Here is a 24700-nt window from a genome sequence, read left to right as displayed (position 1 = left end):
AAGCGACACCAGACATCAGATTAAAGGCAGCCTTCCTCTAGCCACACCTACAGCGCTCGACTCACCGCAGTCCAGTCTACCTACCTCCCGCCATGTCAAGTTCACGGGACTCTTATGCAACAGAGCAAGTGAAATGGTGGCAGCGGAGCGAGATCATTCAGATCACCAAGGACTCGTTGGAACAGCGGCGGAGACGGAAAATCAAGACCACGCAAGGTGAGTGAGATTTGAGACTGGAGTTTAGTCAACAAGAAACAGCACGCCATGCCCTATCACAATCACGTTGTCTCGCGGTCAGGTTGTGCCGTGCTCCTATCTGCCAGTGTTTGTCCAGACTCTTTGATCTTTCCATTCGCTGCGGTCCGATATCGTGCAAGCCGCTTCTCGTGAAGTTCTGCATATAACTCCCTCTGCGTTCTTTCGGCAAATGGACATGGACACACGTCCTCAATACTGGCGGCACGAGAGACGAACTGACCGATGACATAAGAGCAAAGGAACAGGGCAATGAAAGTGACATGATTCGCTGAGCAGACTCGTTCCATCCTCGGCAATCCCGTGCCGCTAAGAAGTGTCACTGGAGATGCGCGTGAGGCTTTTGGATAGCAAGCCTCTTTTTGCCACTCGGGGTTCGAAGATGAACGATAACGAGGACCATCGAGTGTAAGAGTTCGGGAGCTCGAACGTCAGGCTATTTTCCCCTGCGATCGACGGTCAAGGGTGCTTTCGATCAACAACGTGCGATCGGGTGTGAGCGTGGTCGCAGGTATCTTTTCTAGAACACGGGCGAACCTGACGACGACCTGAAGGCGTCATTATCTCGGATGTCCTTCGAATCCTGACCTGACTACTACCTGTCCTCAGACAACAATACTCGGAGAGTTCTGTACGTGCCGTGTCCATTGCTGGGCGCATCCTGCCAAGGCGCAGTTCAGCCGCCGGGCGCAATACTGTTGCGAAAATACCGGCAGAATTGTCTCGAGGTCTCTGATGCAACCCCAGACACAAGAAGCTTCAAGTGGTTGCTTGTGACATCTCTGGGTTATCAGGCATGCCACCGCCTACCCTCCAGTCCGGTTTGTGTTGAGTTGTGCCCTGCCCACGAGTGGCCCTGTGCCTCTAGGGCCTCCGGCCGGGGCGAGCGCCTAAATCGCAGTCATCAAACGCCAATAATACAACCAGTGTCGGGCGACGGTTTATTTTTGACCCTAGATGTCCGACCCGACGTCGCAGCATCGCCATGTTCGAGCTATTGAAGAAAGATTATTGGAATGAGGTCGGCTATACGATGGCAGGCTCAGCAAACAGCCTAACGGGCAGACACCAAATCGAAGCAAGCAAGCAAACCTGCTTAGGTGTTGATGGGCTGCGCAGTCCTTTTCTTGGGGTGCCATATCGCGGCAAAGTCGGCATTGATGTTTTGGTCGGCGGCGCCTCCGGCTCAATTTCTTTAGGCTTGCTGGGGCACAGCTGCTACCTGCTAGGGGACCTGGCGTCACCTAGAGTGTTCACGCCCCGACAAGTATTGGTCCTGGCGATCGACATCCCGCTATTGCGACTGCGATCTTGTTTGTGTTCGTGGAAAAAAGCTACGCCTGGTTCCGCCGTCCTCGCTCGTCGACCATTCACAGCTGCGTCCGTCACTCCATCCATCGATCTCCATCCCACCCATTTTCTTGTCCTCTTCGTATCATGGACGATTTCCAGCGCTACATTCGCTCTCGGAGGCCGCCCACTCCCAAGTTGGACATGATCATGGCCCCTAGATGCCGGGTGCCCACCTTTTCCTTCTGTCCACAAGTTGCTTTTGATCTCACAGAGGCGGCCCACTCGTTACCGATCCTGCGTATGCCCAGGGCCCTGAGCCCTTCGCGATTTCATTCATATTTCTCCCCACGGAATCAATCCTCACTTCCCTTCGACCCATTCCGCACTCTCCTCTCTTGACTGTGGCCAGTCCATGCATTTACTCGATTTCAGGTGATCTAGCGACAACATTGCCCCTCATGCAGGGCCTCAAACGTTTGCAGGAGGCCATCGAACGGCACCGTGAGAACAAGGACATCAACATCAAGTACAAAACTCCCCTCACAAGTAAGTTCGACCTCAGCTTGTTCCCCTCAGCTGCCCAACCTCGACCTCGACCTTGGCCGGTTCTCAACTCTACATCGTCTGTTGTTCCAGACTGACATTTCTTCTGTCTAGTTCGCAACGTGAGCACCTTCACCGACGAACAAGCCATCGACGATGCCTGTAACCCCATTCGCTGTGACCGATACGTACGAATATCTGAATGGGTTCGGGGGATACAAAGAGTAAGAAAAGCTGAATGGACAGTGTTGTTGTGACGGACACAAGCTAACACTGTCGCGCAGGACTGAAGCCATAAAGGGTGCGTTGCCGCTGGCGGCCAATTCGCCTCAGAAATGTCCCTACGGGTTGTATAACGAAAAGTTGTCGGGCACTGCTTTCACCGCACCCCGAGACGACAACCTGCAATCATGGCTCTATCGAATCCTCCCTTCGGCGAGTCATCAGAACTTCGAGCCCGTCCCTTCCACCTCGGCCGAATCGTTGACCACTCCCACCCCAAGTTTCGGCACCCATTTCAACGCCATCCCAAATCAACTGCGATGGGATCCGTTTGATTTCGACAAGGAGGTGTCTTGGATCCACTCGCTGCACCTGGTGGCAGGAGCGGGCGACCCGGTCATGAAACAGGGTATCGGCATATACATCTACGCGGCTGGCGCCACCATGCCCGATAAGACGGCCTTCTACAGCGCGGATGGAGACTTTTTGATCGTTCCACAACATGGGGTCCTCGACATTCGCACTGAATTTGGTAGGATGCTGGTACGACCAAATGAAATCTGCGTGATTCCGCGCGGCATCCGATACCATGTCACACTGCATGATGGGGAACCTGTGAGGGGATACATTCTGGAATTGTATCAGGGTCACTTCAAGCTGCCCGAGTTGGGTCCGATCGGGTCGAATGGGTTGGCCAACGCACGAGACTTTCAGACTCCTGTGGCCGACTTTGACGAGGATTATGACGATACCGAATGGACTCTGTACGGCAAGTTCGCGGGCAACCTGTTCGCGGCCAAGCAGTCACACACTCCGTTCGACGTTGTAGCCTGGCATGGGACCTACCATCCCTACAAATATGACCTTGGCCGGTTCGCCGTGATCGGCAGCATTTCTCACGACCATCCTGACCCGTCCATCTTTACCGTTCTTACTGCTCCGTCACACTCGCATGGTGCAGGCACAGCGGTTGCGGATTTTGTTATATTTCCTCCTCGGTGGCTCGTCGCCGAAGACACCTTCCGGCCACCTTGGTATCATCGCAATACCATGTCCGAGTTTATGGGGCTTATCATGGGCAATTACGATGCCAAGGGGGCCGGAAAAGGAGGCTTCCAACCGGCTGGTGCCAGTTTACATAATACGATGAGTGGGCATGGTCCAGACATGCAGACTTTCGAAAAGGCGTCGACGATGGATTTGCAGCCTCAGAAGGTGGGCGAGGGTAGCATGGCGTTCATGTTTGAAAGTTGTCTGATGGTCGGCGTCACGGACTGGGGACTGAAGAAATGTCAGAAGGTGCAGAAGGTGAGTGTCTGCTGTCTGCCTGTCTCTGGTAATGATGGTATATATGCTAACGACCGTCTACAGGAGTACAATGCTCATTCCTGGGAACCTTTGAAGGTGCATTTCAAGCGACCGGATTCGAATGGGGTGGGAAACGGAGAAAAGAAGGATATCAAGTGAACACATTCGGTCGAGGGATCATGGAGAAGTTGTCTGTTGACCATTGGGATAGTTGATACCGCAGTGGTATGAACAGATCTCCGACCTCTCTCAATTTGGCTGTGTTTGACTTCTGTGGTCTTGTCCAGTCTATTTTCATGATGCATGGTCTCGGGCACTTTTTTTGTGTGAAGCGGGGACCCTGGCGGAGTCGAGAGAAGCACCTTAGCACCCCCGCCATCTGTCTTCCAAGCCTAATTGCAGGGGCTTATGACGCCTGAACAGCCTAAAGAGCCCCTAAACCCCAAGTTTATTAGTTGCCGTCACTACTACTGATAGCGCGTTCAGTCTCTAAACAACTTATACGTAGTGCCAATCACACCCAGCTCGCTCTACACGTGCAATGTCTTCCACGTTCCTGTCGTCGTGTCGTCGACTTTGAGTTGCGCAGTTTCAATGATGGCGACAATCCGCAAACAGGTCGAGCAATGTTGCCTCCATCTTCGGATCCTCCTATCATCTGCCATCTACCACACACGAGGGTTGTCGGTTCAGGTTGACGAGTGTCGTGTGCTTCATTCAACACATGCCCGTTTGTGACTGTCTCCTCTCGTCTTGTTTGCATGATTGTTCCTGTGATCCTGCCTTATTACTGTCTGCCTGCTATTTGAAGACCACCTCTCTGCTCTCCTTTCTCTGTATCTGCCCTTGATAAATGCTGACTCTATTGACCATCATCTCAATTCCCAGTTCCGCCTCCTTTTGTCCCGTGTCTTGCCCTGAAACTCTGTCAATACCAAATGCCCCTTGCCTCGAGTGACAGGACCTTGATCACTTCCGCGCTGCGTCTGGCTGTCTATTCTCCTTCAGTCAGATCAATCCATCCGAAAACCTAGCAGCAGTTCCCTAAAGTTTTTGTGCCATCCTTGTGGTGTCCTCTTGCTTCAGTCCACCGTCCAACATGCCCCGGCCACGCCCTCCTCCTACGCCGACCAATTCGACGGACCTACAAGCACTGGAAAAGACGATTACATCCTCGGAGACGGAGCTAATGTTTGCTCTACCTCCTCCGGCCCTCCGTTCGAGCGAGACAGACATCCAGCTCAACAGGTCGAAGTCGTCCCCTCGAGGAACTTCATTCGGCGTTGCAGTCCCTCAAAATACTCCTCCCATCTCACCAAAGGACAATGCTCTTTATTCGAGCCCTCGACATAAGCGGACGGCCTCTGGTGTCATCAAGTATAGCAAAGAGCCGGTCAATATCCTATCGAGTTGCGAGCTTCCACCACCGCCTAGTCGTGCTAGGAAGATCATCCAGATGAAACCAAAGCCCTTGACCACAGCCAAATCCTCTTCGGCTGACTACCATCCTCCAGCATCGGCTGCGGCTGCTCACACTTCAAGCTCGAAGCAAACTGCTGCCTCGACCAAGTCCAAACAGAAGCAGTCTTCGGCCACCAATGCGGCAGGTCGGAAAATAGCTCGCAAGACTGCTCACAGCATTATCGAGCGGCGCAGACGGTGTAAAATGAATGAAGAGTTCGGCGTGCTGAAAGACATGATTCCTGCCTGTGAGGGGGTGGAAATGCATAAACTGGCCATTCTGCAGGCAGGCATCGAGTATGTCCGATATCTGGAAGGATGTGTGGCACAACTCAAGACCGAGAATGAGAAAAAGGGTGAATTCGAATCGAGTCGGACCAAGCTTTACGAGCAATCGGAATACGTCGACGAAAATGAAGAAGTGGAAGAGATTCCTGACAAAATCGGCGAGCAAGTCTCCCCACCAGCGTCTCCCGTCGTACGGCAAGGCTACAATCATTCTACGGTCACGACCAACGAATCGTCTTTGAGAGACTCGGCTACATATTCGAACGCCTCCCCAAGCAGTTGGTCCTATTCCTCTCCACAGTTGCAGTCTCAGTCACAAAGTCGAGAAAATCATTCAGCGCGATCCCAGAATCGACCTGTCGTTTCCCACTGTAAGGGTTCGTCCACAATCCCGCCAGTCCAGTTGGCCGCTCACTCTGATGCTACCTCGGCAACACCTACCTCTACTGTCCTCAGTCCAGCACTCAACTGTACCCATTCGTCATCTGATCTGAGCCGCACTCAAAAGGCCAGTAATGTCAGTATGTTAGCAGGTAGTGGAGCATTGGGTTGCAACGCGCCGTCAACGTCTGGGTCATGGACAACAGTGAACCAATCTTCCGATCCCAGCCCTAATATCCAATCGCTCCCATCGCCTGCGGTAATGCATCTACCACTGCCTCATCCCCAGCCATCACTCCTGGCCGGTTCATCACTGCAACTTGCTCATATGAACGTCAGCGTTCAATGTGATAGAAGCACTCAGAGCAAATCACCCGCAGTGTTAAGTGATGTCTCGGCCACTGCAGAAGCCACAGCTGGTGCCGCTCTTATGATGCTCACGAACGAGTGGAGAGGTGGTGGAAGGGGTCAGAATCTCGAGAGAGGGAACGAGCGCATGGATCAAGGCTGGGGTCACAGAGACAAAACTAAGGCAATGAGTGTGAGGGATCTACTGACTTCATGAGAGCTTGACTTCATGAGAAACCGGTTCCTCCCAAACTCCCTGCGGCAGACTCTGACGTCGACGCAGACGAAGCGATCGAGCATGCCTTTTTGATACACGACGGAACCTCGTGGAACGATACTGACTGTGCTGTACGACTTCATGTTTAACCAGAGTCGAAGTATACAGACCTTGGCGTGGCTTCTACATAGACGGATCGATAGGTGAAGTGTAGAACAATCACAAAAGCACTTTCTGTATCAGTCTTTGCAAAAGCTCAAGTGACTAATGGCCGGCACCAGTATTGGGTACAAATCCGACGGCCTTAGTCTGAATACAGGAGGGCGAAAGGGAATGCTGACTCAGCAAGGCTGTTCTCGACGTGTCGACACTATCAGCCAACGTATCGAGTCGAGATATGTACACAGTATGTTCTGAGACCCTACTGGAGATTGTCCACTTCGGGCGGCCATCAATCTATTCTCTATACGACAGCAGTATGTGGTCTCTAGATCTATCCACTCTAACTGTCTGTCAGGTATTCTCTAGAGTTTCATGCCCATGCCATAATGCCAAATCTATCGTCCTGACTCCTTTGGCACTTCCGAGCTCCTCTAGTTGGAACTTGCACCGTCTTGAACAGAAACATTCGCCAGTCTTGACCAATAAGTGTCACAAATGACAAGCCAGACTTTCTCCCAAACAAAAAACAACCAAAAGACGAGACCGCTGAAACAAGGTATAAACAAGAGACTTCGGATTGTCCTCGACTGAAAACCTTATCCTTCAGCCTTCTTGCTCTGCTTCGTCCGCAGCTTCATCAACAGATAGACGAGCGCATACGAGCTGAAGACGAAGATGACGACAATGGCCGCGTCTCTCCAGCCATCGTACTGATGCTTGAGATTCAACGTATACAAATAATCGGCCCCGGTCTTGTATTCGCAGACCTGGCAATCGCTCGTGGCATCCGGATTGGTGAGGTTCGCAAGCGCGCCCTGAGGACCCTGGAGATAATCGGCCAAGTATTCGCGACAGGTCACGTTGGACGGGGTGTTGAAGATGGCGAACTCATGCTTTTTGCACTTGACTTTGGAGTCCCAGACGTCAAAGACCAGCAGGGATCCCATGAGGTAATTAAAGGGATTCATCCAGTAAATCCAGTACCGCCAGAACGCCTGGATCTGGCCGTACGGCACGAGCGTGCCACAGAAGGACACCAGCGTGCCGATGACCAGGGGGTTGACCAGCGACGCGAACAGCGCGTTGGGCGCGTATGCGGCGATGAACTGCCCGATGCCGGTGTACAGGAATTCGTAGAAGAGCATGACGAAAAAGGTCCCGCCGCCGGCGTTGCTGTCACCCGAGAATCCGACCGTGTAGTACCAGCAGACGAAATACAGCAGGGCGCAGACACACAGGTAGGGGATCTCGGAGATGATCAGGGCGGTGACGAAGGCCTTCCAGTCGTACATTTTGGCCTTTTTCTCCCGCGTCTCAAAGATATCCCGTCGCTCGATGAACAGGGGTTGCAGCTGGTTGATGACTCCCGGTGCGACGAAGATGAAGTTGAAAATGGTGAAGAGTTTGAGCTGCAAATCACCTACGCCGGAGCCGATCATCCAGAACGAGAAGCCGTTGAAGAGCGCCGACGAAACGTGCAGCGCGAACTTGTTGTTGGTGTAATCGACATTGCGGTACAGGGAGAGGTTCAGCCGGTGCGTGACGATCTTGATCTGCGCCCATAGCGGCATGGCGAATTCGTGTCCGTCGTCGTGCGTCGCGGGAGCAGACTCTACAGCCTCGTGGATGATCTCTTCCAGCTCGTGCGTCACTTTGCCGTATTCGGCCGATTCGAGCCATACTTGGGCCCAGTCTCGGCCTTGGGACAGATGGCCCGACACGACGTCGATCATGTGTTCGGCCGGATTGGCTTGGGGCGGACAAGGAGCGCCATATCGACCGAAGTATTCTTTGATGGTGGCCGCGTTGTCTCCGATGTCGCCGAAATAAACCGTTTTTCCGCCCTTGGCCAGAAGAAGTAGAGTGTCGAATTGTGCAAAGAGCTGTGCGGATGGTTGATGGATCGTCACCAACACGGCTTGACCTACGTCGGCCAGCTTGCGCAGGAATCGTACCGTGTTGAACGCCGATTGTCCGTCCAGACCAGACGTCGGCTCGTCCAAGAAGATGAGGATACTGGGTTTAGCCACAAGTTCCACACCAATGGTGACTCGCTTCCTCTGCTCGATGGAGAGACCGGCTCCGGGGAAGCCAATCAGGGTGTTTTCAAGGTCCCCCAACTCCAAGAGTTCGATGATGGTGTCGACGTACTTGAGTTTCTCTTCTCTCGGGGTATGCCGCGACTGGCGAAGGAGGGCTGAAAATTCCAATGATTCACGTACCGTGGCGTAGGGTTCGTGGACGTCGAGCTGTTCGCAGTATCCGGCCGATCGTTGGAATGAGACCGGTAGAGGTCGACCATCAACCAAGATCGAGCCTTCGATGGTACCTTCGGTCTTGCGCTGAGCTAGCACGTCCAACAAGGTGGTCTTACCGGCTCCAGAAGAACCCATCAATGCGCCCAGCATGCCGGGCTTGACCCAGCCCTGGACGTTGTCGAGAAGCTTGCGATCACCGTGAGGAGTCTTGACCGTGTATGACAGATTCTTCCATGTGAAGACCGACGTGTTTTGGAGTAAGGCCTCGTCGCTTTTCTCCGCCGCGGCATTTTGTTCTCTGAGTGAAGAGTCGGAACTGATGACCTGTTTCTCTGGAGCCTGAGTTTCCACGTCTCCCAGGATGTGACGAGCCAAATGGACATTCTCTCGTGGAATCAGAAGTTTGCTGCCCTTTTCCGAATCCGACTTCCAACGGGTGGTGAAGATGACAGTAATAAAAACGAACAGCGCCCACCACGCCCAGACGATGCCAAAATTCCGCCAAACGTGAGAATGGTGGTAGGAAAGTGAGTGCAGGTAGTCATCTCCCGTGACATAAGTCTGGCCATAGACGGCACCACCGACACCGGCACAAGATTGGTATTGAGCATCGGTGTATCCGGCCCCGTTGGGAACGAGATTGGTGCCGACACAGGGAATGATGGTGTTGTGGAATTCGTTACCCATGATGGACTCAAACGCGTAGGCCAGTGGATCGATCCAATAGATCCAGACAAACCACGGATGCATGTGAGGCTTCGTGATCATGTACCCGACGTACATGACCACCACCATGATCATAAGCCCAGAGATTTTGGAGGCGGCGTCAAAGGTTGAAAAGGCCGCTCCAATCGCTCGGAAACACGCGGTCATGCACTGCGAATGATGAGTTAGTCGTGTTTGAACAGCATGGGGGTGGTGAACATTACCATTGTAGCCGAAAACACCACTATCCAGAACGTGAAGAACTGGGATGCAGTGGCGCCTAGACCGGCCATCCAATATAGAATGACCGAGAAACAAGTGATCTGAACCAAAAGCTGAGGAATATCCGCGGTGATCTGTGCAATGCAAAAGGCACCGGGGTGGAAGAAAGCGAACGACTTGTGTTTGGCCAAAACTGGACGACCCAGGAAGGAATCCGTGACTTCAGACATACTCAACAGAGTGTTGAACAGGAGGCCAAAAAACAGGGCACCACCCTTGATGAAGAGACCTCCCGAATTGTCAGGAGCGTCATAGAAGAGAGAACCGGCAATGAGGGCTTGAATGATGGTCGACGCCTGCTTGATGAAGAATGTCGCCTTGTCACCCCAGATGATCTGGTATTGACGAATGACACACGCCTTGACTTGAGTGAGAAAGCCCGTCGTCAGAGGACTGGAGTGTTTGAGCTGCTTGTCCTTCTCCATGACCACGGCCTCCTGGAAAGCTTTGGTGTTTGCCTCAGCTTCTGGAGTGCTGGGGTATTCGTATTCTGCAGTCATTTTCCCGAACACGGGAGACTTCTCGTAGTGATCCTTGAGCTCGTCTGCGGTTCGGGGGAATCGGTTCTCGTATCCAGGGCGAATCTGTCGTTCGGTGGGCACGGTGACACCGGTGAGAAAATCGGCCACGTTGGCTCCTTCGGCACACACGAACCCGAGGTCCTCCATGAAGTGTTTCGCCTCCTTGATCGGTCCATAGTAGATCTGCTTTCCCGTATCCAGGACCAAGACTTTGTCGAAGAGATCGTAAATGGCATTTCCTGCTTGGTAGAGGGTCACAATCGTGGTAATGCCGAGCACGTCCGACATGACACGTAATGCTTTGGTGTACTCAAGGGCGGTACTGGCGTCGAGCCCACGGGTACTGTTATCCCAGCAAAAGACCGATGCCCGAGTTGCCAGACATTCGATGATCGACACACGCTTTCTTTCGCCTCCGGACACACCTCGGACGTATTCGTTGCCGACTTTGGTGTCTTCGGTGTGCGAGATTCCCATCGACTCCAGCAAAAACTCCTTGGCTTTTTGGCGATATTCTTCTCGTGAAGTAACCCCGTTAGGTAGTTTGAAGGGAACCTTTAACCGTGTTGCGAAGTCGATGGTCTGTCCGACGGTCAAGGTGGGGAAGAACAGCTCTTCTTCGGTGTTCATCACGATCTGGCCGCGATACATTTTTGCTTCGGTCTGGTTCATGGAACCGTAAAACACGTCGCCCTCAACCGAAGTGTATCCCCCTCTTCTGTTGGCCAGCAATTTCAGCAGTGTGGTACATCCGGAGCCGGGTCGTCCTAGGACCAGCAGCATCTCTCCCGGCTTGACGCAGCCATGTGATCCATGCAGAATTGACTTGAGCGGAGGCTTCTGGCGGGCTTCTTTGATGACCCTGGGTAAATTCATTTGGGATAATGTGTTGTCGTGAATGCTAGCATCCGCGGCGACGACCTTGACTGTCAGATTGGACCAGGTGACGCCCAACTTCCTCTCTCGTTCATACGTTGCGATGTCCCGTTCATACTGGGCTTTGACTCGATCAGTCAATGCCCAGTCATGGCCGCGGGGAAGACCGGCCGGGGTATCATGGCCCTGGCCTTGAGCATCTGGGCTGTCGACGTTCTTCTCCCCCATTATTACCTCGTTGACGATGGTAGGAGACTCCGAGGTACCTAGGATACTACCTTCAGATGACTCCATTTTAGAGTGAGTGAGAAGAACCCAGAGTGTGGGAGGGTTGCCAGACCAGAATTATTATTTGTAGTCCATCCTCGCCAGGGTCAAGTCCAAGACCCACGCATTGGAAATACGATCAACGGCGAATGCAAAAACATTGTGCTCGAATCCACATTTGGGGGGCCAGCCTGACAAGGTCTAGCCAGTCGGTTGACTCGGAGGGATCCGCATTGATATTGCTGCTGCCTAAGGCTGTACGCACTCGGAGCTAATATGTCCCGAGTGCTTAGTAGACCTTATCTGGACTGTATCTCAAGACTCAAGGCCAGAGGAATGATAGCGACTGGTCGTCGAGTGTCCGTGCTCCATTTATTGCCTGGCCTCAGTCAAGGTCAATCACAACAACTCCAATAGAGAGCGGCTTACCCAGAACATTGAGAGACCACGACATCTGAATCTTGCCGGGCATCAACATTCAACGTAAAGACCGCTTGATTCTTCCGGGAAAGGGCAGGTTTGCAGCCGATCCGACTCAGATGTTCCATCTCGCTCCCGAAGTGGAAACGATGCCTGTCACAATTGTGGACCCGCCTTCCCCGAAGTGCCGCTGACTAAGGTGCCGCTGACTCAGCGGCAGCAACTTACCCGAGAGTCTCTTTAAGTGCCGAAATCTCCCATCCATCTTCAACAAACCCATTCCGGCCGCATATGAACGCCAATCCCGAGAAACAAGCCCAGTTTCGCCCAGGTTTGAGCATCTTGATAAGCCTGGGCCTTTGTTCTAAGCGACCGCTAGGATCGGATCCTGCGCCACTACTCTGTACATCTTCTGGGCGTCTGCACAACCGGCAAGTCTACTATCACTCCGATGTCAGACACGCCGGCGTCACTTTCCCCCGATGTTTCAATCACAAGCAGTCGTGCTAGTCCCAGAATATCGCGCGCTTGTGATTCCTGTCATGCCAAAAAGGTATTCTATTACTCGCTCCAGTCTCTGGCAATTCCCCAACAATATCTAACTATGTTCTGTTTAGATCAAATGCGACGGCGTCAGACCTCAGTGCAATTGGTGTCAGCATCATGGCCTTCCATGTACCTTTGAAAGAATGCGAGGCGGTCGAAGGAGAGGAACCCGGTCGAGGTTTGTGGATGACTTTATCCATTTGATGCAGTGTATTGACAATTGACCGTGTCGCACAGAAAACTGGAGGAGAGTGACCTCGTCCGCCGGATGGAACGAATAGAGCAGTTGATCACGGATAATCTGAAAAGACGCAATGGTTCGCTATGCTCTTCGACCCCGAGTCACAGACTGAAACTCACCTTTCTAGGCGAAAATGAAGGGCCGTCGCATACGACTCTCCCCAAGCCAATAACCAAACCTAACGATGACGGGCGTCCTGGTCCAGTCGAAGCCGAATCTCCCAGTTTCGAAAATGTTGGACGAATCTACTGCGCCGGCTATAAGCTCGGGGATATCAACATGTTCCATGGAGTCCCTTTCCTCTCGCGCGAGGGTCAGAAATGGATAGGTTTTCGGGCCGATGAAAACGACGTTCCTATTGGCAAACATGAGGCCAAGGGACCACTTTGGCAAAACCGACGACCGGCCTGGCCCAGGGCAAGTCGGCCGAGAACTGTGGCGGATGGAAGAATCCAAGACTTGCCGCCTCGAGCGGTGGTGGAGAAATACCTAGATCTGTATCACCGGTCCGAGGCCTCTCATGCCTTTCCACTTGCAGATCCAGTCTTATTTCCGCAGACCCTCGACAAGGCTTACGATGCCAATCTGACCGGCAGTCTCGACGCTCTTTCAGCCAAAGCATGCATTGTTTCGTTCTTCGCCCTTGCAGCATCCCTGCTCGGCGATGCGGCCACCGAGTCACAGTTGCCTCCTGTGGACATATTGGACGGTGGTAGTTCGGCGGAACTCCTCTTTCTTGACATCTTGAACGCCCGTGCCAGTACCGAAGCGGTGGATGCACTTATGATGCAGGTCAGTTTAGGGTCTTCACTCTCTTGTCTATCACTAATCATCCGCAAGGCTGTCTATCAATTTACTTGTGGACATTTCCAACCTCTGGATATCACCCTGTCGACGGCATCGCGGTTCTTGTTCATGTTGGGTGCCCACCTCTACCCTGGTGAAGAGTTGGATCTTCTTCCTTCAGAGCCACAGAGCATCGAAACCAGGACGATCCTCCATCGACGAGACCTCTTCTGGGTCTGTTACAGTCTAGACAGAGAGATCACCTTCCGCACCGGACGGCCACCCATCATCAACGACACCTCATGTGACCTGACATTTCCCAAATGGTACCTGAAACAAAGGGCCGCCGATTTCGATGGCAACCTGCGCTTCCCTGGCGATCTAGGCTTGAGTTTGATCAAGTCAAAAGCATACGAAAAGCTATATTCCCCACATTCCCTGCAGAAATCCGACGCCGAAATTCTGAGAGACATTCGTGAGCTGGACGAATTGTTGGAGAACTGGAGACAATCGCACCCAGCAGAATCCCGGCCCAAGCTCTCATTCTCGCTGGAAACTCAGGACTCGCTGTGTTTCGAAAACATGAGTGTTCGCTACTTTCTCCTGCAACTGGAATACTATCATTGCATGACGACCATCCACCAGGCCAGCAGTCGCTGCAAGAACTGGGCTCACAACCACAGAGTACATGAAGGTCTTAGTTCCAGTCTTGACCTTGCTTTAGAGTCCAGTCGCTCTTTACTTTCGTTTCTTCACGCTGCCGATCCGGTCTTGGTCAAAATCCCAAACATCTTCTGGTACGTCTTACATCTTCCCGTTATGCTGCGTTTCAAGCCGCTGGACTTGGTTTTGCTGGGCACTACTGACTCTTCCATGTTGGATCACTTAGGGTCGTGCTCTTCTATCCCGTGTCGGCAACGTTGGTTTTATTCTGCAACATCCTCCTCAACCCTTCGAGTGCAAGCGCGGCCTCGGACGCCCTTCTTCTCCGAAATTGTCGGGATCATATCACCACACAGTTCTATCCCCATTCCGGTCTTTCCGAGACCCAGTCGCTTCACCTGCAGAGCGTGTATGATTTTTCTGCAGAAGTGATCAGGTCTGCCGAAAGCCTCATCACGCAGAGTCCTGCAGCAGGATGACAGAAGGGGGGAAGAAAGCCTCTTATCGTAGGAAACACAATGGCCAACAATTTTCTCGCTGCGGCTGTTGCGTTTCACAAACAACTGGAGATCTTCGAGGATATCTAATCCGAATACTTCTAAATCGTCGCCAGTCGCTAACAACAGCTTCCGGCTTTGGCGACTGATGTTTCGTCTGGCCAAGTTACCACAAAACGAATACCTCTGTCATCCACCGATTTATATTCGCTACTGGTGGGAAACAAGAGTCCTCTCAGCGATGTCGAAAAGGATGTCATGTGTCCCTTGTCCCTCAAGCCAAAGAGGAGAGTTTTCTCGATTCGAGAGTCTCTCTTTGTTGCCCGACTGAGAACAAACAAGCACATGTCCCTATCATCTGTACTGTCAGGTTGGTGGCTCTATGCTAACGAGGAAATAAACGATCCTAGTTACCTGTGTGGTTAAGCGTTTCTTGTGCACCCAAGACCCTGCAGTCCAAACGGACAGGAGTTCCGCCTGTACGCTGGAAGTATGTGATCCAGATAGACACCGTGCGGCGTACGATACATATATCAAACCGTGAAGGATTGCTAACTTGAAAATGGGATCAAGCATACGAACGAGACACACTGTTCTCTGATTTTGTCTATTCCTCACTAATGGCCCCTTTTTTTTGGTTTGTACTCCCACTAGAATATCCGCGTCGTTTGCCTTTCTTTCCATATACGGTCCTTAATTATGCAATATGCCTCCTCTGTTGCATAGAAGTCCTTGGATCAGGCAGTCACTTTCAATTGATTTCGACTTTATTTCTTGGCCTTCTCCACCTCGGCCAGACCCGACTTCAAAGCCTCGATAGCCTTGTCAATCTCCCCTCTCGACTCATCCATGGCAGTCACGCCCATATGGCCGAAACGAATGTATCTTGTGGCGATCTCCCGATGCAGACCTCCGGCAAAGATGACACCCTTGGCCATCAATTTCGGCAAGATCTCTGGAGGCGTCATTCCCTCGGGCAAATAAATGGCTGTCATGGTGTTGGCAGCGTTGGCCGGGTCTGTGGGCAATTGCTTCAACCCCAGCTTCGTGATCTCGGACTTGACATATTGGCTGATCTTGTGATGTTGAGCGATACGAGCCTCAATCGGTTGGGAAAGAAGCTGCTTCAAGGCCGTGTTGAGGGCATTGACCAACTGAGTAGGAGGGGTTGCGAAATAGGAAGGCTTCTTGGCCTCGTAGTTCTGCATGATGGGCAACCAGTTCTTAAAGCTGGCGTAGTAGCTGCCCGGGGGAGACTTGCGCGATTTGAACACGTTCATGGCCTTCTCCGACACCATCACGATGGAAAGACCCGGCGGGCAGCCAATGGCCTTCTGCGAGGCGGTCAGGGCCACATCGATCGACATCTTGTCGAAGTACAGCTCTTCTCCACCCACCGAGCAGACGCCGTCAACCACCAGAAGCGTGTCGGGGGAAACGCGACGGATCAAATCGGACAGAGGCTGGATGTGGGACAAGACGCCAGTTGAGGTGTCGACATGGGTGACGGTGACGGCCTTGTACTTCTTCTCTTTCAACGCAGCTTCAATCTCCGGCAGTTGTGGTCGGTCGCCAATAGGAGCTTTGAGTTGGGTCGGCTTCCCTCCGTAGGTCGCAATACATTCGGCAAACGAGTCGGCGAAATAACCGCTGTGTAGCACCAAAACATCCTCGCCCGGCTCGATCAGGTTGGCCGCCACAAGATCCCAACCCAGAGTGCCACTTCCTGCAATCACAAACGGCTGCGAGCCTGGGTTGCTGGTCTGGAAGAGATCGCGGAGCAGAGTCAGGGTCTCGCCGAAGGTGTTGACGAAAGGTTGTCCGACGTGGGACTGGGCATAGTGGCTCATAGACTGGGAAACCTCGTCGGTGATCTCGATCGGCCCCGGGATCAAGAGCGAAGGATGCGGTGGTTGTGTAGACATGTTGGATGCTGAGGTGGACAACTGTCTCTTCTGGACGTGAGACGGTGATCGTTGGAGAGGTGTGTAGGGAAGGTCGTCGGTCGAGGCAGGCAAGGACTCTCGTTCGGCAGTGTAGGGAGTGTTGATCGGAGGGTACGAGGATTGGTGATGTTCGTTGAGGTGTCGTGAGATGAGACTCAGACGAGTGGTGGCAGAGGAATAAGGGCGTGAGGGAGCCAGGTTGCTGACGGCGACTGTGGGGGAGGCAGCTTTGGCCAGGGTTTGTGCGGCTGTAGATGCGAAATGACTGTGGTGAACTTGCCGATGCAGGAGATGTGCGGGGGAACGACAGATCGAGGAGGACGAAGCGAACGAGTAGCAGCTGTTAAGACGCGATAACGGCGAGAAAGAAACAGACGGGAACGAGAGAACTTTATGGTGGATAGACGCGGTCAGGGATGCCATCGTCCTGGTCAATTCTATGTGTGAATAATAAATGGTTGTAATAGATGATGGTCGGTTGGGAGCCACAGAAAATTCGCATGCGTTGCCGCTGCTGGGTTTTTAATGGCTCAATGGAGACACCGGCATTTTATACAGCATTGATATCGAGGAGTCTCCTATCTTTAAGTATGATTGTTCCCTTCTCTTGTTCCTGGTTCTACCCCAGAGCATCGTTAAATATACATTGTTGAAGTGGTGTCCGATATGAACATAACGAACAGGTGAGAAATGCGACGTGGACAAGCTCCCGCCACAAAAAGCAACTACATTGTTGGATCAGGAAGACGACGAGGTTGTGGTTTCACCGGCAAAATGAATAAGCGATGGATGTCACGTGTGTCCGTCTGCTCACGTGAGAACCACTTATCACGTGATCGGGATGGACCCCCTTTTCCCAATTCGGCAGGTATTCGTTGTTTAGCTAGAAAGGGACAACGACGGCAAGGCTGAGGTTGCCTGCTTTGCTGCCTGCCTGTCCATGACTAATACAAGAAGAAGGTCGTTGCCATGATACTCAAAGCTCCTCGCTCGTCTCGCTCAATTCCCGGCTCACAAACCGCCTCTCCAGCTCCATTTCCTGGCCTTGATTGCCGTCCTTGTCCTCTTCTTCAGCCTCGTCCATGTCCAGATCCATGTCTTCGGCGTCATTCTCGTCCTCGTCCTCCTCATTGGCCTCATAGCCTTCAATCTCTGCCTCTTCGTCGTCCTCCTCCCACCAGATGTCGGCCAGGACCTCGTCAGGGAGATGCTGGTTGAGGTATTTGTGGATCAGTATCTGCACGTTCTCTGGCAGACTGCTGGGCTCGATGTTCTGGGCGACCTCGGGAACCAGGAGCATCATTCTGGGGACGACAGACCGGATGATGCCTTGCAATTCGTCGAACCTGGCCTGGGACATCTTACACATGTTGGCGTCGTTGAAATCCCTCATTGCCCGAGTCACCTTTTGCTGGGGAAGCTTGATATCGACGTCTTTGGCAATGTCACGGGCGTAAATGATCTGGTTGATGCCTGCCACAGCCTCGTTCGACAGATCTTTCGGCTCAAACTGCTCATTTCTCGAGATCTTGGTCCAGATCGACGGTTGTATGCTCAGAAACATCCTCAAATTCTCGTCCGCCTTGTCGGGATCGTGCTCAAGGAAGTACTTCATCGTATTGTACATGGCCTTGCGCTCTCCTTCTGGCCATGGTCCATGCAGACGCGGTCGTCGAGCTTGAGTCGTGTGGGCTCTCGGGGTGCTTGGAGTCTTTCTGCCTCTCTTTTTGGCAGCATTTCGAGACTTCTTGCCAGCTGAGGGGTCGTTGGATCGCACACGGGCCATTTCGATTGATGGATTGATCGAAAAAGGGGTTTTTTGTCTGTCAAAGAGGTTCAGAGTGATAGACGAGGAATGGAGATAGGTGAGAGCGACAGCGATGAACAAAAGGCAGAGAATCGCAGTCACGGCTTGAATCACACGGCAGAACAACCTGCCACTCCAAGGTTGCGGTTTCATTGTACAGCCTCGTCGCCTGGACGATCACAAACCGCGCCCCAACAGACTGTCTCACCTCTGAACAAAGGCTAGCACGAATCAATTGTCACACTTAAAATCTCTTCAACTCATGAATTGATCAAGAGAGTGATTGTCTTCCATTCAAACCTCGAACTTGATCAATAGCCCTCGCCTTTTGAGTCGTGGTATTCGTCTCCACTCGCCTCAAATCTGTCTACTCTTGCCATCCGACCACGCCTTCTTCGCCGCTTGCTCCTTCCTCTACACACCTTTTTCGAAGTATATCATCCTCTCCAGATGCTCTACAGTCCTTGCTAACAGCCAGTATAGCTCGCCGGCGACCCATAACCCTCTATCCTACGACGACATACTCTAGACGATTGGTTTTTGGACAGTCAGATCCACAGCTCGCATCGTTTTCTCTCCGCTGGACGGCCTACGACTCTTCAGATCCGCTTCTTCTCTTCTCCGCTTCCTTGACTCAACTGCAAAAATGGATATGGGACCAGACGACATCGATCTGGACGATCTGGAGTACAACGAGCACATCTACCACATCGCCGTCAACAGCCAGCGTGAACGTCTTCGTCGCAGTGCAGCTGCTCCTTTCAAAGCCGTGTTTACCTTTCTGGTAAGCTCTAGCCTTGAGATCGGTATTCTGATCGTTCTTCATCCAAGAGATACTAACGGGGCTTCTATAGTCAATGGTTTACAACTACCTCCTCCGTCTACGCAGCAACAGTGTCGGAAATGCCCTCTTCTGGGTCATTTTGACTCTCAGCTTCTTGGTCCTGGCTGGCGCTGTCACTGTCGTCGTGTTCCTCACAATCTCTACCTGGCTTCACGGCCTCAAATGGATGGATCCAAACTTCTCCTACGCGCCAACAACCAGTGTTCTTTCGGCTACTCCGACTTCTCCATGGGCTTCTCTACATTATACAGCTCCCGTAGCTCACAAGAACGTCCCTGTTGGCATGTTACACCCAGACAATCGCCCTCCTGTCCCTCGACTCCCACTCATCCACGACGATCCTCCACCGTCGAATGAATCAAGTCACAAGCGGAATCTCGAGAATTGTGCCACCAACCTGCTTCAACGACTGCTTGGAGACGATGTTGAGGCCTCTACGGACATGGAAACCGCTCTCAATCGCTGCCAAACTGCCATTTCTGCTGTTTTGAAAGACCTGTTCTCGCCCAAATTTCCTCCTGAGCCAGCCAAATCACGATCAGGGGCGTGGAAATGGGTTGTTTTCATGGTTCTGCTCGGTTTCTGCGTGCTTGGAGCTCGTTTCCTGCTGCGCAAGATGCGATTCCGCCTCCGAGGATGCTAGGAAGCATCCAGAAATGTGGCGAGGCGTGCTGAAGATAGGGGCAGTGGCAGAATCATAGTCATGCAGCCCATCAGGCGGCGAGGTGTTCGTTCATAGTCAACAAAGCAGTGAATACAATTCATGATATGCCCTGTCGCCCGCCATGATACGATTAGTGATTTCGTTGTAGACTTTTGTTGCGTGGTATATTGTCGGTTTCAGCATACTGGCGTCCTCCCGGTGCCCTTAAGATCATGCTGAGTGTACAGCGTACTCCTACGGATAACGTCTCTTTGTGGCATCTTGTAGGACTCTGTTGCCTGCCATGATACGATCAGTGATTTCGATGTAGACATTTGCTACGTGGTTTATTGTCTATTTCAGTATACTGGTGTCCTCCTGGTGCCCTTGAGATCATGCTGAGTATACAGTGGACTCCTGAGGATGATATCTTTATATGGCTCCTTATGAATTCTATCGTCTACCATGACATGATCATCCATTTAGTTATTAGATTTGGTTGTACGTATATTAAGCTATTTCACTACAACGGCACTCTCCCCAGATAATCAAGATCCCACATTTCATCTCTTCTCAGAGACGACTTCATAAGCATCTTAATGACTGATGTAGGTGGGCCCCATTCCGAGTCTCCAGATCTAGCGGCCGGTCCGCCACTGTGCACGTGCCTTTGACTCCTTTTCGGTGCGGTCTGAGCCTGGAGTGATAGTCACGACTCGAACAAATGCCTCGGTAGTTCCGAATTCGTTCAAGGGCGCCGTCATGGCCTTCTCAGCGGAGCTGACAATATCGGCAAAGTTGTCAATTAAACGAGACGGTGACTCGGTGAGATACTACGATCGGAGCCAGATGGATGCAGACTGAGGCAGACCATTGAGACTCCTGGGCAATCGGTGTGCCAGAGAATGATAATCGTGATTAATCCGACGAAGGCCTCCCGTCCTATTTCATCCGCGTTGGATGGCAGGTTTTCTGGTGTATGCTGTCCTCTCAGTTCCATCTCTCTTGACTCTTGTGGCTAGTCTACTAACTTTGCCTCGCAAATTTTGCAGTCAAAATATGCAAAGCCCGACAAGATTGGACCATCTACAATAACGCGTGCTACGAGTCCCGGCTTACAGACGACGAGTCGACGAATGTGACAGCGCGCCCGGTGGCATAGGATATTGACAGCCACAATAAGCAGAGGTACGACCGTTCTACGTCGGTCATCTTCTACAACCCGCCAGACCCTTAGGAGGAATACACCTTCAACGGCTCCAAGTGCTGCGCACAGTACGCCATCCTAGTACTATACGGGCTCTGACTTCTCCACGAAACGTGCTACCCAACAACGGCACCACGCTGACTGTTCTGTTCTTTTTCGCCCTTAATTTATTCTATTTGTTCTATCGGGTGCCTTTGTCCGAGACAGGAGTGTTGATTCTTGCTGACAGAGCAGGCCTCTTGTTCGTCGTCAATCTACCCATCTTGTACCCTCGCCTGCCTCCCATTCTAATAGGTCTAACACTATAGCTTTAATCGTACCTCAACGTCTCCTGCAGCTATTATGCCGGAGTCTAGGGGTAGCGGCGCGCCTACTACCGCCCGGTAAGAGTAAGGAGGAAAGGTGAGAACACAAAACTACAAAATATCCACGGTTATATACTAATGGTTATAGTTAATAATATAGATAATCGTTCAGGGCATCGCCATCTTTATAGTCACCTAGTTTGTCGTTAACTAGTCCTTCGGTTCTAAGTCGCAATCTAGCGGCGGCGGCGTTACTACGCCAAAAGCGAGTATGAACTTCGACGAGCGAGCCGATACAACAGATTCACCATTTCGAGAAATACCATGACGAAAACACCAAAGAGGAGGATCTGGTGCATCTGGAGGATATCGAGCATTTCAGAAAACATGATCAGATAGAAGACGAAGCGGAGCGGGTCTTGAAGGAGCAAAGGCAGAATAACGTGGAAAAGAATATCCCGATGCAGATCGAATACTGACTTTTGCAAAGATCCTGCTTCAACAGCAGACGCTCAGCAGAAGACTGACGTTTTGAGCCGTTGTAAAGCTGCTCACGCTGGTGGCGAGTATGTAGCTCCTAATTCACCTTCAATCCTCAATGAGCTTACCCGGCAGGGTCCAGGGCAAACATGGCCTCTCTTAATTTACGATGTTCCTCCACCACCCTATCTATATACCCGATAGCTAGCTGTAGCATGCTAACTTCTTCCTTATACTGCGATCCCGTAAGCTAGGCTTATTTCTACAACAACTTCTCTTGAGTCGGTGTTAGACGGGGGACAGGCGGCTTCGTGGATAGGGCAGCGTTGGTACTCTTTGGAGCGAGCATGGTCCGGTCTGGGCCAGGAGTTATGATCACGTTGATGTTAGGAGACAGGCTTCGTTGTCGGTAAAGTCATCAATCGAATGAGACGGTGACTCGGTAAGAGGAACTTTATAAATGCTTTAGACTCCTATTCGGTCCGGTCTGGACTAGGAGTTATGGCCACGTTGATGTTAGGAGACTGGCTTCGTCTGAGGATGAGCTCGGTTGCAAATTGGGTGCAAAGGTTGTCCTTGGTAGGAATTCGCAGGCCCGAGGACGCTGGATTTGCCTGAACTCTGATTACCGTGGTGCGCGCCGTAGAGCTTAGTATCTTTGCTCTCCTGGTATATACGGCGCGCACCACGGTATCAAACCCGGAGACCGAAGAGAAAAAGATACCGTGGTGCGCGCCGTAGGCACCAGTATTTCTTCGGTCTCCGCGAGAGGTTGGCTCCAAGGTCCAGCCTGGTCCGAAAAAAGAGAAGGAAACACGATCGAAATTGTTGAAGTAGAGAGACCGTTGTTGCCGTGGTGAGATCGAAGGAATACCTCAATGTTGTCCGGCCGGTCACCGCGCCGTCGTGGCTGTATCAGTTGTCCAAGGTGGAAGCGAGATATCCTCGATATCTTTCCCGAAATAACCAACACCAGTTATGTGAGATGGAGGGGAGGAAGCCGGTCAGAAGGGTATCATCTAGCCGAGGTGAGTATTTCAGAATTGCGTGTTCGGGCTCTTCTCATTGGCACTCACCTATGTTGCTGAACGTCTTTGGTCACTGGGAGTGTCCGGGCCTCCCTGGGGCCTGCCCCCTTCGCTTGCTGCCCTCCGCCCTTGCTCCTTTTGCAGTGTAATCGTTACTGTGATCCTGATCATGCACCAAAGAAGAGTCACAGGCACTAGGTATCTCTTCCTCGACAGTGATTGTCTCCGTGACTCGATCGGGCGATGCCTTCCCAAATCGAGAAAGTACCAAAGGTTGTCGAGGCCGCCGTGACGGATGGATGGAAGGAAGGTAATGAGCAATTAGCTGTGAATGGGACCAGTTTCATTGCTGGGTGACGATGTGGAATCAGACTGAGAGTGTAACGAAAAGAAGGTTGCAGGTGTATGCATTATGAGCTCTGACAAACACTAATCAGCTTTGAGAGACCATCCACGCCCCTGCTTCCTAATGGTCGCATATCACGTACAGACACATGACGTATCAGCCTTGTCTTACTAGTAATGCTTAGTGGTTGGAATTGTCGTAGAGCACACTCTTGCGATACTGGGGGTCTCTGACACTTGTTGATGGGGCGCTGACATATTCCGACGACAAATTGTCTTGTTACGCACTTACCGACGTTGATAAGTGAATGCGCGTCAGGTCGAGGGTAATCGGCAATGGACCAGACATGAGGAGCCATCGCCATTGAGTCGGCATCATAGTTGGGCATAGCAGATAGTCTTCGATGAATCGCTGAGTTCGTCCAACCAGGAAATGCCTTTCATCGTATTTCCGGACCTCAAGGTACGGTCCCGCGACATACAGTCACTCTTAAGGCGTGTGGTATGCATATGGATTGGTCGCCATCAAGAGCGTGACGTCGGTGAAGTTGCTCAAGGATTTCAGACGATGCGCGGATGCGATCGATCCGCCTAGGGTCGGATGGATACGCTCGAGCGTGCTTGCCCCTATCAAATGACGCCCGTGCTTGCCGAGGGATCCATCAAGAACGGGACGGTCCGGGCGCCAGGGAGGGTCGGTAGGCGACACTTCCTCCAATTAGACGCACAGTCTGACAGCGCCACCGGAGCCCTAGTCTGCGTAGTGCCACATCCCGGCTTGGGTAGCGAGGCTGAACTACTATATCAACGTTAACGTTTAAGAGAGGGCTGTAATTACGAGGAGAAAGGAATGGAGGGTTTAATGTGACTGCACTCTCTCTGCAGTGGTTGATTGCCGCAGCGGCACTGTACGACATGTTTGACTTGGACGAAACAGATTGGACTGGCCCGACTGGGCGGCGCTGGGAGAGATAACTAGTAGATATCCTGCGATGTCCCAGCGACCTTAAAACATCAAATATGACTCGGAGCAGGGTGCATTGAACGCGTCTCACGTGTACTGATCAATCACGCGTACTTCGCCAAGCAACGCGCACCATCGCACATTGGCACTGCAGCCTAGTAGTATCTAGACTGCGTCTTTCGATCTGAGAACCTTCTCCCCTTCTTTCTCTCTCCAAGTCGCAACCAGCTTTTAGTTGAATGATTGCGCAGGCTCTTGAATGCTGCGGCTTGTTGTTCAAGCCATCGTCAAGTGTGAGTACTCATCATTCATTCAATTTGATCCGTCAAATCGGTTTCTGTGGGCTCAAACTGATCATCAACAGGCCTCCAACCCCGTCCCTTGCGCCCTGTTTGCCTGCGTGCCTCTGGCTGCGGCGAGTGTTTTTCCCTCTCCCCTCCCCCCTCCCACCCGGCTGCATCAGGTGACTCGACGCCCATTGGCGTTCGGGTCCCTTGAGAACAGTCCGCAGACCTGCTTACTGCGGGTTCATATTTTCATCAAATATGGCATCACCATCTGACGCCAGCCCCGAACTGCTTCAAGTACTTG

General features: G+C 52.1%; 7 protein-coding genes across 7 annotated transcripts; 4 read left to right on the top strand and 3 right to left on the bottom strand.

The window, feature by feature from the left end:
* Positions 1-2247: 2247 nt before the first annotated feature.
* Positions 2248-3780, top strand: A1O1_06376 (homogentisate 1,2-dioxygenase; the record flags this gene model as incomplete). The annotated part of the gene is made up of 3 exons (XM_007727255.1): positions 2248-2315; positions 2376-3621; positions 3685-3780. 3 exons carry the CDS (start codon positions 2248-2250, stop codon positions 3778-3780), a joined length of 1410 nt encoding a protein of 469 aa, XP_007725445.1.
* Positions 3781-4720: 940 nt separating this feature from the next.
* Positions 4721-6316, top strand: A1O1_06375 (uncharacterized protein; the record flags this gene model as incomplete). The annotated part of the gene is made up of 1 exon (XM_007727254.1): positions 4721-6316. The coding sequence occupies one exon, from the start codon at positions 4721-4723 to the stop codon at positions 6314-6316; it is 1596 nt and encodes a 531-aa protein (XP_007725444.1).
* A 758-nt stretch (positions 6317-7074) lies between these two features.
* On the bottom strand, positions 7075-11348 carry A1O1_06374 (uncharacterized protein; the record flags this gene model as incomplete). The annotated part of the gene is made up of 2 exons (XM_007727253.1): positions 7075-9612; positions 9666-11348. The coding sequence occupies 2 exons, from the start codon at positions 11346-11348 to the stop codon at positions 7075-7077; spliced, it is 4221 nt and encodes a 1406-aa protein (XP_007725443.1).
* Positions 11349-12621: 1273 nt separating this feature from the next.
* Positions 12622-14522, top strand: A1O1_06373 (uncharacterized protein; the record flags this gene model as incomplete). The annotated part of the gene is made up of 3 exons (XM_007727252.1): positions 12622-13386; positions 13435-14177; positions 14270-14522. 3 exons carry the CDS (start codon positions 12622-12624, stop codon positions 14520-14522), a joined length of 1761 nt encoding a protein of 586 aa, XP_007725442.1.
* A 785-nt stretch (positions 14523-15307) lies between these two features.
* On the bottom strand, positions 15308-16909 carry A1O1_06372 (uncharacterized protein; the record flags this gene model as incomplete). Its single annotated transcript, XM_007727251.1, has 1 exon — positions 15308-16909. The coding sequence occupies one exon, from the start codon at positions 16907-16909 to the stop codon at positions 15308-15310; it is 1602 nt and encodes a 533-aa protein (XP_007725441.1).
* A 553-nt stretch (positions 16910-17462) lies between these two features.
* On the bottom strand, positions 17463-18272 carry A1O1_06371 (uncharacterized protein; the record flags this gene model as incomplete). The annotated part of the gene is made up of 1 exon (XM_007727250.1): positions 17463-18272. One exon carries the CDS (start codon positions 18270-18272, stop codon positions 17463-17465), a length of 810 nt encoding a protein of 269 aa, XP_007725440.1.
* Positions 18273-18939: 667 nt separating this feature from the next.
* Positions 18940-19780, top strand: A1O1_06370 (uncharacterized protein; the record flags this gene model as incomplete). The annotated part of the gene is made up of 2 exons (XM_007727249.1): positions 18940-19077; positions 19148-19780. 2 exons carry the CDS (start codon positions 18940-18942, stop codon positions 19778-19780), a joined length of 771 nt encoding a protein of 256 aa, XP_007725439.1.
* Positions 19781-24700: the final 4920 nt, after the last annotated feature.

Source organism: Capronia coronata, assembly GCF_000585585.1.
Source record: "Capronia coronata CBS 617.96 chromosome Unknown acBCG-supercont1.5, whole genome shotgun sequence".
Taxonomy (NCBI): domain Eukaryota; kingdom Fungi; phylum Ascomycota; class Eurotiomycetes; order Chaetothyriales; family Herpotrichiellaceae; genus Capronia; species Capronia coronata.
The sequence above is the reverse complement of the archived record's forward strand: the minus strand, read 5'-3'. Positions and strand labels throughout refer to the sequence as shown.